General features: G+C 33.3%; 1 protein-coding gene across 1 annotated transcript; it reads left to right on the forward strand.

Moving 5' to 3' along the window:
* The first annotated feature begins 3,418 nt into the window (after positions 1–3,418).
* LOC137644406 (uncharacterized) lies at positions 3,419–16,622 on the forward strand. The gene is made up of 2 exons (XM_068377387.1): positions 3,419–4,427; positions 16,414–16,622. Exons 1-2 carry the CDS (start codon positions 3,419–3,421, stop codon positions 16,620–16,622), a joined length of 1,218 nt encoding a protein of 405 aa, XP_068233488.1.
* The last annotated feature ends 1,577 nt before the right edge of the window (positions 16,623–18,199 follow it).

Consider the following 18,199-nt stretch of genomic DNA (forward strand, 5'->3'; position numbering starts at 1 on the left):
TATCCATGCTGCTATTTTTCTGTCTCTTAGTATTAATCCCATCATTATTCATTCCATAGATCTTGGAGATTTAACTGGCTTATGTTCTAAGCCTTTAATAAGGATCCATGTTTCTGATACTTAAGTTAGTTCTGGTAGGATCATCTGATTAAATACTTTTCTTTTTATATGAGGTGACATTTTATTCTTCATAATCTCTTTTTGCTTACCAAAAATTCAGCATCCCATGCTTATCCTACTCTTGGTCTCGTGTCCTGGGAAAACAGTGTCTGTCCTACGTACATATAGCCTATCCATTCACAATCTCTAAAGGTTCATTTTAACCTTTATTTGTGGTCTCTCTGCATTTCCATTGAACATTATCTTAGTTTTACTCATATTTATTTTAGCCCTACATTTCTGCTTTCTCTATTAAAATCTCCTATCATCTTTGGCAAAGACCTCCAATGATTCACGAAACAGATATAGGTTATCTGCAAACCTCGAGGTGTTCTCCATTAATTTTAATTCCTACATTTTCCGAATTGTAATTTCTAAAAACGTCCTCTAAGCACGCTGTGAATAATTTAGAAGAGATGGGTTTTCCCTGTCTAACTCCTTTCTCAACCGGAATTTTCTCACTATCTTTTTGTAGTTTCAGGATTAATGTATTCCATGTAGTTTTAGGATTACTGTATTCCATGTAGTTTTAGGATTACTGTATTTTATGTAGTTTTAGGATTTCCTTATATATACATATATATATATATATATATATATATATATATATATATATATATATATATATATATATATATATATATTATATATACAGTATGTATATATATATATATATATATATATATATATATATATATATATATATATATATATATATATATATATATCTTCAAGAGTTCTAACATAAGAATAATCTATTCCTCGCCTTTGAAGGGATTTCGTTACTGCTAAAGTTTTGACAGAATCAAAAGCTTTTTGATAGTCTTTAAATGCCATAGATAAGGGTGTCATACAAAGTTGACTTTTCCATTAGCTGATTAATTACATGAATATAGTCACTTGTTGAATATCCATTTCTAAAACCATCCTCTACTCTTGGTTCATTAAAATATATCTTCCTTTCCATTTTGCCGAATATGTTCTTTGTAAATATTTCATATATTACTGAGAGTAATATATTTTCTGTCTCTCTTTTTGTGAAATAATAATGATACATGTTTTCCAAGCTGAAGGTATAGAGCAGTCTTGCAAACATTTTGCGCAAAGTTCCGCGAGATTTACTACTATGTAATATCCTCTACCTACTATTTAATCATTTGTTAGGTCATCTTCTTCTGCTTTGTCTCTCTCCCTGACATTTAATGCCTTATTTACTTCTACTGTTACTTTCTGTACCGGCTCAGGTGTTTCATTATTTATATTGGCAAAGTTATTTCTTATATCCCTATTATATAGCATTGTATAGAAATGCTCTGCATTTTTATCACTACAGTATATCTTTATATATATATATATATATATATATATATATATATATATATATATATATATATATATATATATATATATATATATATATATATATATATATATATATATATATATATATATATATATATATATATATATATATATATATATATATATATATATATATATATATATATATATATATCGATTTTCATCCGTATAGCAAATATCTCTAGGCAACCTATTCCAAGGCTTCTTTTCATTAACTTGATGTTTCTTCCTTTCTTTAATGTTTCCTCAATTTTGATCTGATTGTGTTTACGAGTGTCTTTTCACTTAACTTGTTTAATGTTTTTGATAGTTCTGCTCATTATATTTTTTCTCATTTGGATTTCACCATCATTTCCTATCTTTCCTTTGTTAGATTCTTAGTGTTTTATGCTATTTTCACTTGATCATGTTTAAAAAAGTTTCTACATATCTCTTGTACCGATTCCAATACAGATTTTATGAAATTACTATCCATTTCTTCTTTCTTCTTTATTAGCTCCCATTTCGTCGTGTATCTAAGAGTACCTATTTTGTATCGCTAAACTAAACTCATCATATTTTTCTCTTTTTACAGAAATTTTTATTCTGTTTCTTAAAATTAGATTTTTTCTTTCTTCTCTTTGATCAAGACAAATTTTACTATTCACAATTCTAGGGTTAATTGGCTTTAACGTATTTACCACTGTTACAAATTTAAGTAAATTAACGTTTTCTCTGACAATGTAACCTATTTCGTTTTTCATTTCTACATTACAGCTTCTCCATGTCAATTTGCTATGATCATTTTTATTAAGAAATTGTGTTCATAATTTTCGCATTGCTTTTTCTGCAAATTCTGCTAGCATGTTTCGGCTGACATTTCTTATGCCTACTCAAAATTTGCATACGCTGATTCAGCTTATTTTTTTTCCTACCCTGTACTTTACATAGAAATCACACAAAACAAATGCAGATGGTCTTACGTCTTCAGGATATCTCGAGATCTTCATAAAGGTTTCTCTTTCTTCCTCTGTATTGGATGTTGTTGGTGCATACGTTTGAATAATCTTCATTTTACACTTTTTATTTAGTTTGGTAATCAATCCTGCAATTCTATTACAAATACTATAAAATCTGTCATGTTATCAGCAGGATTTTCATTTATAAAAAGGCCACTTAATTTTCTTTTCCCCTTTAACTCTGTAGAAGATTCCATAGTTCTTCTAATTTTATTCAATCCTATTATATCTTAATTTATCTATTTCAGCTTTTCTAGTAACACTGGAAGATCTTCCCTAGACAGGGTCCTGACATTGTATATTGCGAGGTTCATTTTCCAAAGGTGGCCTTCTCTTTTCCTTAAATATAATGTATATAATATGTATAATATATATATATATATATATATATATATATATATATATATATATATATATATATACATATATATATATATATATATATATATATATATATATATAATATATAATATATATAATATATATAATATATATACATATAATATATATATATATATATATATATATATATATATATATATATATATATATATATATATATATATATATATATATATATATATATATATATATATATATATATATATATATATACCTGGGGGCAAGCCCGCCCTGCTAGGTGCCGGTCCCAAGCCTGGATAAATAGGGAAGGTTGACGTCAGGAAGGGCATCCGGTTGTGAAAATCCCCGCCAAAACCCATGAAATGGAAGCCGTTATAGACGAACCGATGACCGCTAGGGCGTACCCTGTAGGCGGCGCGCAGATACATCGCCCTAACTCTGCGAGAAATAGGCAAGGGCTACTGCAAAGTGGGCGACTGCAGTTAAATAAGCGAGCCCCAAAATCTATTAGAATTAACACCTTGAACGTTGGAACCATGACCGGACGTGGCAGAGAAGTTGCTAATATGATGGAGAGGAGGAAAGTACAGATTTTGTGTGTGCTGGAGACACGATGGAAGGGAAATAAAGCCAAAGAGATTGAAGCAGGGTATAAACATTTTTATAATGGATGCACAGAGCGAGGAAGGAATGGAGTTGGAATCATACTAACTGGAAAGCTCAAGAGTTTTGTTTTGGATGTGAAAAGACTAAATGATAAAATTATGCTTATGAAACTAGAATGGGATGGAGAAATACTAAATGTTATCAGTGTGTATGCACCTCAGATAGGTTGCCCAGAAGAGGAAAAAGATGATTTTTGGAGACAGCTGGATCAAGACATGATTAACATACCAAATGAAGAACTGTTAATGATAGGAGGAGACGTAAATGGTCATGTAAGGAGAAATAGCCAGGGCCTGGAAAGCATACATGGAGGATGGGCTTTGGGAGATAAGAATAAAGGTGGTGAAAGGGTTATGAACTTTGCTGTAGCGTTTGATATGGCAGTAATCAACACTTTCTTCGAAAAACAGCTAAAATATCTTACAACGTATAAAAGTGGTGGGCAAGAATCCCAAATTTATTTTGTATTAGGTAGAAGGATACATCTAAAAGAGATAAGAAACTGTAAAATATTCCCAGGAGAAGCTGTAACTCCCCAGCATAGACTCTTGACAGTAGATTGGGATAGGAAGAGAACAATAAGAGGTGGACAAGTGATGATTCCAAAGATAAGATGGTGGAAGCTGAAAGAACCAGAATATAGGGATACATTCATACTTTTCATAGAGAGGATTTTAGTCGAGCTTGGCACCTGGGATTATGAGGATGTGGATGAGTGGTGGGAACGGAACAGCAGTATTCTGAAAAGAGTTGGCAGAGAAGTTTTAGGAATGTCAACAGGAAAAGGGTCAAGAGACAAAGAAACTTGGTGGTGGAGTAATTATGTACAAGAAAAAATCAAGATCAAGAGAAATGCAAAGAAAATGTCTGATGAAACAGGCACTGAAGAAGATAAGGAGAGAAGTAGATTAGCAAAGAAAGAAGCAAAATTGGCGGTGGCACAGTCAAAACAGCAAGCATTGGATAATGTATATGAAGATTTGGACACAAAGGAGGGTCAAAAGAAGATTTACAAGATTGCTAAAGCAAGAAATAAAGCGACCAAAGATATTACCCACATTAAGCAGATAAAGAATGAGGATGAAGTGGTAATGTATAGCTCAAGTGATTTAAAAGAAAGGTGGAAGTAATATTTTGAAAGATTGCTAAATGAAGAAAATCCGAGACCTATAATTGCAGATGGATATCCAAATTTAGGAATGGTAAGATATATAGATAAAGAAGAAATTAAGGTTGCCCTCAACAGGAGGAAAATATTGAAAAGCTACGGGACCTGATGAGATCCCAGTGGAAGTCTGGAAATGCTTGGGGGAATTTGGAGTGGATATGCTGTGAGATCTGATGAAAAAGATACACCGGAAAGAAAAGATGCCTGAATGTGGAGGAATACCTTTTTAATACCCATATTCAAAGAAAAGGGGGACGTACAAAATTGTAATAATTATAGAGCAATCAAACTCCTCCCACATACTATGAAGCTTTGGGAAAGGATTATAGAGCGTAGGATCAGGGAAGAGACCAAGATTGGAGAAGAGCAGTTTGGATTTATGCCAGGCAGAAGCACGACGGATGCAATGTTTGCACTAAGGTAGTTGATGGAAAAATATAGAGAAGGCCAAAAGGAATTACATTTAGTATTTATTGACTTAGAGAAGACTTATGATAGAGTTCCATGGCAGGAGATATGGAGATGTTTGAGAGAGAGGGGAACACTGCTGTTCGCAGATGATATAGTTCTGTGTGATGAAACCAGAGAAGGATTGGAAGGGAAGCTGGAGAAATGGAGAGAGGAATTGGAGAGCGGAGGACTAAAGATCTGTAGAATAAAAACTGAGTATATGTGTTGCAACACGCAGAACCAGTTAAATGATATACATTTGCTGGGTGAAATAGTAAAGAGGACAGAAAAATTCAAGTACCTAAGGTCATATGTGGAGGAAACAGCAGAACTCCAAACGGAAGTGAACAGTAGAATTCAAGCTGGATGGAATAATTGGAAAAAGAGTGTTGTGTGATCGAAGGATAAACTTAAAGTTAAAGGGAAAGGTACATAAAACTGTAGTGAGACCTGCCATGACGTATGGTGCAGAGACCTGGCCCATGAAAAAGATCTTTGAGAAGAAAATGAATGTTGCAGAGATGAGAATGCTAAGATGGATGGCTGGGATCACGAGACTGGATAAGGTTAGGAATGACTTGGTAGGGGAACAACAGAGGTTACAGAGGTGTCAAAGAAAATCCAAGAAAAGAGACTACACTGGTTTGGGCACTTAATGAGGAGAGACCAAAGAGAAGGTGGATGGAGTGTGTAACAGCAGATATGGAGGAGAAAGATCTCACAATGGAGGACATCGGAGATAGAAAAACTTGGAAACGGCTCTTTATAAAATTTAATGTATTTAATTTAAAAACTATGAAAAAATATTAATACCTGCTGTGAGTAAACTGGGGCTAAAGGAAAAAAATAAAACCACCAGATCACGTAAAACATATCCAATCTGGATAAACATATCCTGAAAGATGTGTTTAAGCCTTCAAATAGCGATATAATGAAATATAAATATATGTCACATTCATAACCAAGTAAATGAAAATATTTCTAAATAAAGTCCTTACCAATACTTAAATAATCATAAAGTTTACCACAAGAAAGAGCAACGGCAATAACTGAAATAAAGACAAGAAAAATACTTTCAGACACTTATAACTTTAAGATTTACTATAAATTATGAAATTATGGTAGGGAGGAAGGTTTATTTATAAAAGAGGCACCGCAAAGGCCTTAGAAATTGAATACATTTACCTTAACATACTAGGCTACCCTATTATATGCTTGGTACTCACCGTATCAATCCAGGCAGGAAGACTATGGAGATGGCCGAGGCAGAAGTAGGACTTAAATTCCATTGCGATGAGAAATGCCTGGGATCCGAATGACTTTAATTTAGCAATGCATACTATAAATACTTGAAGAAAAACCAAGAATATATTCTTGGTTTTGAAGCTGAAACTCTCTTGTGGTGTTGACTCTATAACGGTCAGGTTCTGAGTCTGCCCTCTGTCGTTCTTCGACCATGTAAGTTTTGTTACAAAAAGAAAAAGGAGTAGATAGCTAAATGGCCCAAAAGCCTTTTACAGCCGCAGGGTGGACACTTCTCAGTACCAAGCATTTAAATGAAAATATCAAATTTGAAAATTAGAAGTCCTTCCTGCCGCCATAAGAATATTCAAAGTAAAAATTAAATAAAAAATAGTCATTAGTAATTAAATACTAATGATGCAAATTTATATTTAGCGTATGTGCATATATATACATACATACAGTACATATACACACACACACTCACACACACACACACACACACACACACACATATATATATATATATATATATATATATATATATATATATATATATATATATATATATATATATATATATATGTATATATATATATACAAAATTATATATATACATATATATATAAATATATATATATATACATATATATATATGTATATATATATATATATATATATATATATATATATATATATATATATATATATATATATATATACATATGTGCATAAGCGCACACATATATAGTTTTAATAATAGAAAGACATTTCGAAAATCTTGATTTTTTTATGACCAGTACAGTATTATGAAGTTCATGGAGTACTTCTCTGTTTGTGAGTTTTTCATCTTTATACCTTATCACCATATTTATAACCAAAGGCAAACTACATAATTATCAATTAAAACATTAGATAATGTCTCCTGTAAACTAGAAATTAAACGAAGTTGAAAATATAAAAGTAGTTAAAAATTTAAAGATAAAGATGGAACTGAAAAACAAGTGATAGATATCATAAAACGTATATAAACACAGTAGGCTTCTAAAACTGATAATTCTGACTTGATTGATATTGGACTGAGTTTATAGCAAAGAACTGACATTGTTATTGTGATTTTGATAAATTCGTGAAGTAGGCCTACCGGTAATTTATGATAGTCATTGTGTACAAATTGTAATTAGTCACAGGAAAATCGTCAAAAAATATGATTTTGTTATTGATACTATCTGCTTATCTAGATATTAATCTCTGGAACCATCGTTCAATTAGTTCATTATGCATGTTGCATAAGATTTTTTTTTCTTTTATAATTCTGAGCATCCATTGCATTCAGATCTTCCTGGACAGTTCCATCCTGTTCGTAATACTAGGCAGGCAGTTAATTCTAATAGCCTTCTCCATCATGAGGCTAAATACTACACAGTATTCTAGAAGTTTCATTCCAGCTGTGACCAAGTTGTGGAATGATCTTCCTAATCGGGTAGTTGAATCAGTGGAACTTCAAAAGTTCAAAGTTGCAGCAAATATTTTTATGTTGAACAGGCTGATATAAGTCTTTTTATAGTTTATATATGAAATGTTTGTTTTAATGTTGTTACTGTTTTAAAATATTTTATTTCTATTGTTCACTATTTCTTATATTTCCTTTCCTCACTGGGATATTTTTCCCTGTTGGAGCCCTTGGGCTTATAGCGTCTTGCTTTTCCAACTAGGGTTATAGCTTAATAATAATAATAATAATAATAATAATAATAATCACATCTAAAGATGTTTCCTCGTAAAATATCTTTCTAGCTTAGGCCAACCAGGCCCCAGATGTCAGTAGCAAAAAAGGCTCCTACGTCTCTGCAAGACTAGAGCAACTTTCTACTCTAATTATTGGCATCGGATCAATCGCACACTTCATTTCCATTGCTCTCTTGATTGACTTTGTGTGTGTTTTTTTTTTAATTCGACATTGAAAATTTGAAACTTATTTCATTATATTTTTATTTGGTTTTAAGAGTTCTGTAAATCTATTAACCAGATCTTGGTCGCGGTACACCTCTGGTAGCATTTACGTTTCCCATTTAGGAGAAGATATAACTTATTTATGACTGTTGTTGCTTTCTGAAATTTTCCTTGTATTGTTTAGTTTTTTATTCATCCTTATTAGGTCATTATATTGGCACTTAACGGTTTTGTATTCTACCTATGCGCTTTTAATGTTTAACTAACTCCACTTTCCTTCTATACGTCTTTTTTTCCTTTCTTTTTTCTTTTTCTGAAATCTGCTTATCGAACCGAGAAGATCTATCCTTAACAGTTATAGTGTTTCCCATCAGTGGACACATGGTATGATGTTCATTTTAACTCACCCTATTATGTAAAGTTATAAGGCAGTCAACACATACAGTATACAGCCTACTAAGCATTGGTAGTCATGGTCATAGGGAATATTAACATCTTGTCGCCGCATGTGGTTGAGTATATACTGTAGATGGATATTTATCAATGGACTATTCTGAAATTGCGTTTTTTATGCAGTTACTGATGTAAAGGAAAGACAAGGAAGTCATAGAATGAATAATATGCCTATTGTAGCCTTTCAGAGAGAAAATGAAATGGCTCTGTCATGAGTGTGTAGATGAAGCTAAAATTACAATTAAAAACCAGGAAGATATGGAAATGAAAATCTTGAAAGTGGAGGAAGAGCTTCAGAAGGGAAACTTCACAATAGGAGAACATGGAAAAAGAATTGCTGAATTGGAAAACAATATTCAGACTGTCGCCGTTGACTCGGCGAATTCTGTCCTGAAAGTTGATAAGGGAGTTAAGAATATTTAATCGATTGAAATAGAAATTCAAAAGATGCCGAAAAATTAGAAAATAACATATGCTGAACAAGTTAAGGGAAACAAACTAGTAATTAAATCAACATAAGTATCATCTAGAATCACCGACAAGAAAAAATGAGGTTGGAAAGGCACTCGAAGATGTACCAATTCTTAGTACGAGGTCAACTTTAAAGGAAAATGTTCCAAATTTTGTTAATGACAGGATTAGAAATGAAACAGTAAAAGAAAAATAAAAGACTCAAACTATGGTTGCTGGAATATCGACAAGTTAAAAATTGGAAAACTAAAACCTAACAAATAATGATATGCAATGCACTCAATGATAAAGACAATGTAATTAATGGTCTGATTTATAGAAATTGTTGATTGGGTTAGATTCAAAGTGTGGGAGAGAAGTTTTTCTTTTTTCTTTTCTTCTTTTTGCATGAACAGTGCAGCCGGTGGGACTACACACTTCATGTTGAAATGTGTTCGTGAAGTTCTGAGGTCTATTCATGAGAATGGCGAAAAATTATATTGTGATGGGGTACATACACTATAACCACGATCCAGATATCTGGTCCGTGACTATAACATACGTGCTAGGCACCACGCGATCACCTGCTTCCACTGTCAAAGGTATGGACATTCTGAAATAGATTGCAAGTTCAAGACTGTTGATATAGTGCTTGGAAAAGGTGCAGGAAATCACGTCACCAAGGGATGTCATCACTTAAAACTAAGTCTAACGTATGCCCAGTTAAAGTAGTTGTACAGTCGACATTATTCACTAGTCGATATGTTTCTAGTAACTCACTAAATGCCAAAGCGTCAGGATTTGATGCGTCATCCATTCAAAAATTGAAGTCTCCACAGATAACTAATTCGTTTTTCTCCATGATAATCATCTCAATGAGAGCACCGAATTCTTCAAAACAGATACTAGTGTTTGTTCTAGGAAGTTTGTAGATTGTTACAAAGGATATTTTTTTTTTTTTTGGCGTAAATTTTATTTCTATATATTCAAAGCTTGTTGCACTGATTCTTTTCAACGTTTTGAGATTTGAGTAACTTTTCTTAATAGAGTTCAACACCCCAACCAGACCTACTGTTAGGGCTCGGCCACACCAAGCGGCATGACTCGGGCGGCAGGCCAGCGACAAAATGTTGGGTGTCCACACCGGAACCGCCACACCTCTCTTGCTCCTCACTCCCAGCTTTCGAAGATAGCCTTCCTCGTAAACATGACGATGGTGTTTGAGTCGGATATTACTTCCGATTGAAATCTTAATTTTAATCTGAACTATAAATTACACAAGAGTCTGGATTCACGATTTTTATAAACAGAGAAGGAAAAATAAGTTAATTTTGAAATTAATGTTGCCAGTCTCGTTTGTACGGCGACAGATTTAATGAATATCTACATATTTCACAAGTCTTTTGAATCTTTGAGGGCAACATCCTTCCTGGATTCGGGCTCAAAAAACAAACGTCGAACTATAGACAACCTCAATCTCTCTCTTACCAGCTATTATAATTGCTTCAAATATGATAAAGTTCACAAAAAATCATTGTCCCTTTCATTCCAGAATTAACTAGCTTTTGCATAAGATATATTGTTTATATGTACATACGATTCTTTTCACATTTGAAATTTCTCTATATCTTATATATATATATATATATATATATATATATATATATATATATATATATATATATATATATATATATATATATATATATATATATATATATATATATATATATATATAGCCTATATATATATAGCCTATATATATATATATATATATATATATATATATATATATATATATATATATATATATATACATATATATAACTAAATGGTGATTAAATAGGTTGCAAAGCACAAAAAGGCGTAGGCCTACCCACTATTTTATTACCATCCATTTGCCGTTGATTGCCATAACTTCCATTTATTTAATTTATTTTTGCTCTCCTAAACACCTCCCGATAAATTGTTGATTAGTTATGGCTGGAAACGAACAACTGAACGCGTATCCCTTCAGAAACTGATGAAAAATGGCGTAATCTTGGGTGAAGACGCTCGAACCGCCGCGATTTTTTTTAAAACATCAAACATAGTCTGGCGGCAACTGCAGCGGCTTGAGGCTTCCTGCGCCTCCTATCTGACCACCTACATAAGATACTTAGGGTTTCAATTTTCCGAGGGAACCTCTTGCCGCTAACCTCGCCACTAGCTGCGCTTGGTCTGGCCCAAGGTAAATTATATAGAGTGACATATTCTATATACCTTGGCCTGGCCGGGGCCTTACAGAGGCATCACATTTACGTCAGTTATCATGAAAATATATAGTGGGCTTATTCTAAAGAGACTGGAGAGAAAGGTTTATGAAAAGCTGAGAGATGAACAAGCAGGATTTAGAAAATGTAAGAGTTACACTGACCAAATTTTTATTTTAAAACATATGCAGCAATGTGTAGAATATAGAAATCCACTCGTGATAACATTTGTTGACTATGAAAAAGCCTTTGATAGTTTGCACCGGCCAATTTTGTGAAGAGATGCGTTATTATTGGGTTCCTCTTAAATGTGTCAATCTAATTAAGTCTGTTCATGAGCATAGCAAGGGCAAAGTTAATGTTACTGGAGTTCTATCAAATGAATTTCCAAGTGAACAGTGGAGTACTCCAATTGAATATGCTATCACCTATGTTGTAAAACCTTCCTTATGGATTTTGTAATGCATAAAACAGTTGTGGATGGTGGAGAGGGATTGCACTAGAATAATAATAGTAAATTAGCTTACTTAGAGTATGCTGATGATGCTATCTTTATTAGCAGAACACCACAGAATTTGCAATGCCTGCTTACCAGAATGTGTGAAATATCACTCGCGGTTGGGCTCAAGATAAATAGAAGAAAGACAGAGATGATGAGAGCAGAATATGCAATGGAAAATGAAATATCATTGGCGGGAGAAAGGATTAATGAAGAAGAATCGTTTAAATATTTAAGAACTATGATCTCTAATACAGGGTCTTTAAAATTGGAATTTAATGAGAGATAGAAAAAAAATGGAAAAAAGCAAATCAGACAATGGCAAAATTAAGAAAGATTTGGAAATAAAATCGCCTGAAATTAAATATAACAATCAGACTACATATCAGTTTAGTGAGATCTGTGTTACTGTATGGACACGTGTCGTGATATGGTAATGAAACAATGCCCAACAGGTTTTGTAGATTTGAGAACAAAGCCCTCAGAAGAATCTTGAGAGTGAATGGCAGGACAGGATTAGAAACGTTACTATAAGTGAAATCACTCGAGTGCCATACATGAACGAAATCACGTTGAGGGATAGTTGGAGATGGTTTGGTCATGCTCTTCGTGCTCCCCGAGAGTGATTAATTCACCAAACATTTAACTGGGCTCCAGAAGGCACTAGTAGAGTTGGAAGTCACAGGACTAAATGGCTGAGGACTATAAAGCGCGAAGTAGATGATGAATGGAAAAGTAATGAATTGAAAGCTCAAGATAGAGACGACTTGTGAAATCTAACCTAGGTCCTTTCCGTCAATAGGTGTAAGAGGAAATGATGATATATATGTGTGTGTGCATATACTGTATATATATATATATATATATATATATATATATATATATATATATATATATATATATATATATATATATATATATATATATATATATATATATATATATATATATATATATATATATATATATATATATATATATATATATATATATATTATATATACATATATACTAGGAGGCCTTTGTCCTGCAGTGGACTAGAAAAGGTTGCATTTGTTGTTGTTTTATGTATTTATATATACATTCACACTCATATCTATCTATCTATCATTCTACCTAACTATCTATCTATCTATCTATCTATATATATATATATATATATATATATATATATATATATATATATATTTATATATATATATATATATATATATATATATATATATATATATATATATATATATATATATATATATATATATATATATATATATACATCATAATCTTCTCCTACGCTTATTGACGCAAATGGCCTCGGTTAGATTTCGCCAGTCATCATCTCCTACTTTGCGCTTCATGGTCCTCAGCAATGTAGGCCTGGGTCTTCCAACTCTTCTAGTGCCTTGTGGATCAGCTGAATGTTTGGGGAACTAATCTCTCTTGGGGAGTGTGAAGAGCATGCCCAAACCATCTCCATTTACCCCTCATCATGATCTCATCCATCTCTTATAGTTTCATTCCTATTACTGTCCTGCCATTTAACTCCTAATATCCTACTGAGGGCTTTATTCTCAATCTACAAAATCTATTGGAGATTGTTTCATTATCATACCATGACTCATGTCCATAGAGTAACACCGATCTCACTAAACTGATATATAGTCTGATTTTTATATGTAATTTCAGGGGATTTGATTCCCTGTATTGGAGATCATAATTCCTAAATACTTAAATGATTCTACACATTAATCCTTTCTCCTTCCAATGATATTTTATTTTCAATTGCAAACTCTGCTCTCATCATATATATATATATATATATATATATATATATATATATATATATATATATATATATATATATATATATATATATATATATATATATATATATATATATATATTCTTAGGAAGCTGGTCTACATGAGAGTAGAATATTTTATTCACATATTTCATTTGTGTATTTAAGAGATTTATAGCCAGCTTGTAAGGTGGGTCCCACTCATGTAGGATTAAGTAAATGTATGTAAATACATAAGACTGTCGTCATTCATTCAATTCCGTATATGTAAATTTATGTCATTTTAAAGATTTAAATTTTCATTTCACATAGTTTTGTTATGAAGTCTTATGTAAACTTGTTAAAAAGTATGTATAACACACACGAGATATGCTGTATGACAAAGCTAGGGATTGCATAATTTTTCCACGTGGTTGGAAGTTACAGGAAGGTTCTAGACTAAAACTTGCCCCTTTTTTAATATTACAAGAGGATGTGGGCGGAGTTAGCTGAGAGAGTTGTCTCGCCAAGCGACGATAGTACCCTACTTCCCTACTGCCAAGTTGGCAACCTGACGTTGTGGGAACCCGCCCAGACCATGTGCACACACATCAAAAGCATTGCTGGAATGAACTGGAAGATTCTAGAATGAATCAAGATGATAAGTATAGGACCTACCCATGCTTAGGAACCAGAGATCCAACCTGACATCCCACAAGATCTGTACTTCTGCCAGTCCTCTCTCCAGCATCTATCCAGCCACCACGTAACTCCTCTCAAACGTGAATAGTGTTTTCTCTCAAACTTGAATAGTGATTTCTCTCCAATGTATACTATGTATAGTATTGTTCAAACGTTGGTGATATTATTGAGTGCTTAAATTTAAAAAGAAGTGTGTTAATGTAAGTAAATTTATATTGTAAAGTTTATTAGTAACTGGCCCTGTAAGATTTGGTTAAAAAGGGAAGTGTATTTATTTTTGCTTAACTATTCGGTTACCTTGTGTGAGCCTAAGAACATAAGAGTAACAGTTACTCATATGTTAGTTTCATCACTGTTTATTTGATATAGTGTTGAAGTGTCACCCTTTTTCATTAATTGTCAAAATTAAATATTTACATAAATTATTTTTTAGTGAAGCACATGGTTGTATTATTTCTTGAAGTATCATTTTGTCTTAGTCTAAGGTCTAGTTCAGATTTAAATTTCGAGTGATTTATTTTTGATATTATTTTTTGAATTGTTATTTTTCTATAGCATATATTTATTTTTGTAAACTGGGTATTATTTCGATCACCAATACTTATTTCAGTGCTTTGCTCATATCCCCAGACTAAGAATCGAAGTAAGAGGTTGATTTAGGAATAGTTCCCAGTAAAAGTAGAGTAATCAGCCAGTTTTTGTTTTGAGTGTAACATAAAGAGATCTCTAGATATTCAGTGTTTATTATCGTCTGGGAGTTGTGTATTATTCTCAGAGCTCGGAGGTTTTCTCTTGTGTATCAGATTATGTAATTAAAGTAATTAAGTTTGGGAGCTCGGGAATTTACGTAATTTGCTAGTCATAACAATATATATATATATATATATATATATATATATATATATATATATATATATATATAAGCAACCCTTTCTAGTCCACTGAAGGAGAAAAGTATCAGGTATGTCCTTAGTCATGTCTACACTTTGGCCATTATCATCACCTCGCTGGCCACTGCACCTTGGTGATGTCTGATCACTCACAGCAAACCAACCTAGTGTGAGTGGCACTGATAATGACTTTGCTGATCATGGCGATACACAACCCGTTTCAAAACATTAAGGTATCGCGACACTGAAAGGGATCTATTTATATATGTCTATATATATATATATATATATATATATATATATATATATATATATATATATATATATATATATATATACACACACACATATATATATATATATATATATATATATATATATATATATATATATATATACACACACACATATATATATATATATATATATATATATATATATATATGTATACATATATTAGAGTCCTGTGTCTGGGAACCATAATATAATATCATATATTACAGCTAGAAAGCTACACAACCTCACCAGTTTGATTTTACATTATTCTGTTATACTTGAAAATATAACTCCCAGACAGCAATGTCCAAAGGTCTCTTAACCCTGGACAGGTAGCTTTGTGTCAGATCGACACCAAGCTGCTACGCAAAACGCGTTTTTTTTTTCCTGCGCAGAGACACCTCTCATGATCTCACTTCTTTTCCGGGGACAGTTAGTCGCCCAATGGCCTTAGTGGAAGCAACACTTGCGTCGCCTCTGCTCTGCCGACTTCACTGGCTATCACCCTCCAAAGTTGTAAATGGTGCATATCTAACACCACGTTACCGTAAAGCGGGTAAGTCACGTAATCGCAAAAGTTTTGCATTTTACATTACTGCATTATTGCTTAGTGAAATAACTTTATTGTGTTTATTTTAAAATATCAATGAATGGTGTTACTACCCGTACCAATCGCCATATTGGATCAGAGGGCAGCAAAAATGTGATTTTGAGGCTAATTTCTAATTATCGATTTTTGTCTATTTTCAGATTTCAGCATGGCAAAGAGAAACCTGACAGAGGATGAGTATTTGCGGGTCCTTTTTGTGAGTAGCGATGAAAAAGCAGTCAGTGTCCTTGACGACCTTCCCGATGCCGTAACTTGGCAGGAGGAGGAGGATGAGGCGGGGCACGGAAGGACAAGCATTTGGCATCGGAAGAGATGTTCTCCAAGTGCCCCTTCTACAGGAGTGTCATGAGTGAGTGCCGCAACTCCTTTATTCAGAGGGCCCTACGATTTGACTGCCTTGCCACGAGGGAGGAACATGTGAAGACTGACAAATTTACTCCCATAATGAGTTTGTCGGACCAGGTCATTGGAAACTGCATTGCAAACTACGAACCCAGTGGGCATCTTACCGTGGATGAGCAGCTCCTCGCCTTCAGGGGACGGTGCGCTTTCAGGATGTACATCCCGAATAAACTAGCAAAGTAAGTAAAAGATTTTAATTTTATTTATATAGATTTTATTGCATTTTCTTCAGTGTAAATCTTACTCCATTTTTATTATTCCTATGTATTCATTGATGATTAAAAATAATTTTTTTATTTGTGGAATCAGCATTTATTCGATTATATATAAATCCTTAACATTCATTATTTATTTATCATGTATATTCTATTTATATATGTATATTTTATTTTATGCATGTTTTATGTATATTTTATGATGTATATTTTATGATGTATATTTTATTTTCATTGATTACCTGTGAGTTTTGACTAATGATTGCATTTTGTTCCTTTTCTCTTAGGTATAGCATCAAGTTAGTTATGGCCTGTGATGCAGAGATATACTACATGTGCAATGCAATTCCCTACTTGGGCAAGGGGACCACCCGCCCCCTCAGGAAGACTGGCCGTATTGTTGCGACAGACAAATGGTTTACTTCCCTGCTTAGCCAAGGGTCTCTGTCAATTTGGGATGTATTTAGTTTTCACTATTCATCCCAAACCTTACAGGCCTTCTGTGATGCTGACAACGCCCGTGGAATTGGGTGAATGTGTGGCTTCATATAACTACGAGGACAAGGTCACCCTCTTGTGCCAATGTGTGAAGACCACGAAAAGGATCCAGATTCTTTCTACTGTGCATCACAATTCCACGATTATTGAGAACCAAAAAAGCCCTATTCATATGTTTTATAATGCCACAAAGGGAAGAGTCGACACCTTCGACCAAATATGTTCTGCCCTGACCTGCAGCAGGAAGACACGGAGGTGGCCCATATGTGTCTTCTATGGGATTCTCAATATTGTGGTGAATAATTCCTTCTACATCCACAAAAACTTACCTGCAATAAGTTGTACGACAGGAGGCCATTTTATGTAGATTTGGACAAGGAACTCGCCCATGATTGGGCACTTAGTCGACTTGGGCAAAAGAGGTACCTCCCAAGGGATGTGACTTACCTCAATTGTTCTGTTTTCGAGGTAAAAGAGCCCGAGGACGAAGCCCCAGACACTCCAAAACGAAGTGACATGCACCACAGATGCTCTCTCTGCCTTCGTCTTCTAATGCCAGGACCAAGCTTCTGTGTGCAAAGTGCCGTAAACCTGCATGTAACTCGCATGTTAACTACGTCTGCGACCAGTGCCATCCCGTGTGGTAAGTTTATACTTACTAAATATGATATTTAAAATTTTTGCCCTTATCTAGGGTCATTTTAGATTATTTTGGCAAAATTTCATGCATATCTATCATTTATTAGTACTCTAAATTTGCCTTTCTATTACATAATTCTCGTGCGGTAAGGGTTACATTGAAACCAAGCCA

The sequence above is a fragment of the Palaemon carinicauda genome, chromosome 7 (assembly GCF_036898095.1).
Source record: "Palaemon carinicauda isolate YSFRI2023 chromosome 7, ASM3689809v2, whole genome shotgun sequence".
Classification (NCBI taxonomy): domain Eukaryota; kingdom Metazoa; phylum Arthropoda; class Malacostraca; order Decapoda; family Palaemonidae; genus Palaemon; species Palaemon carinicauda.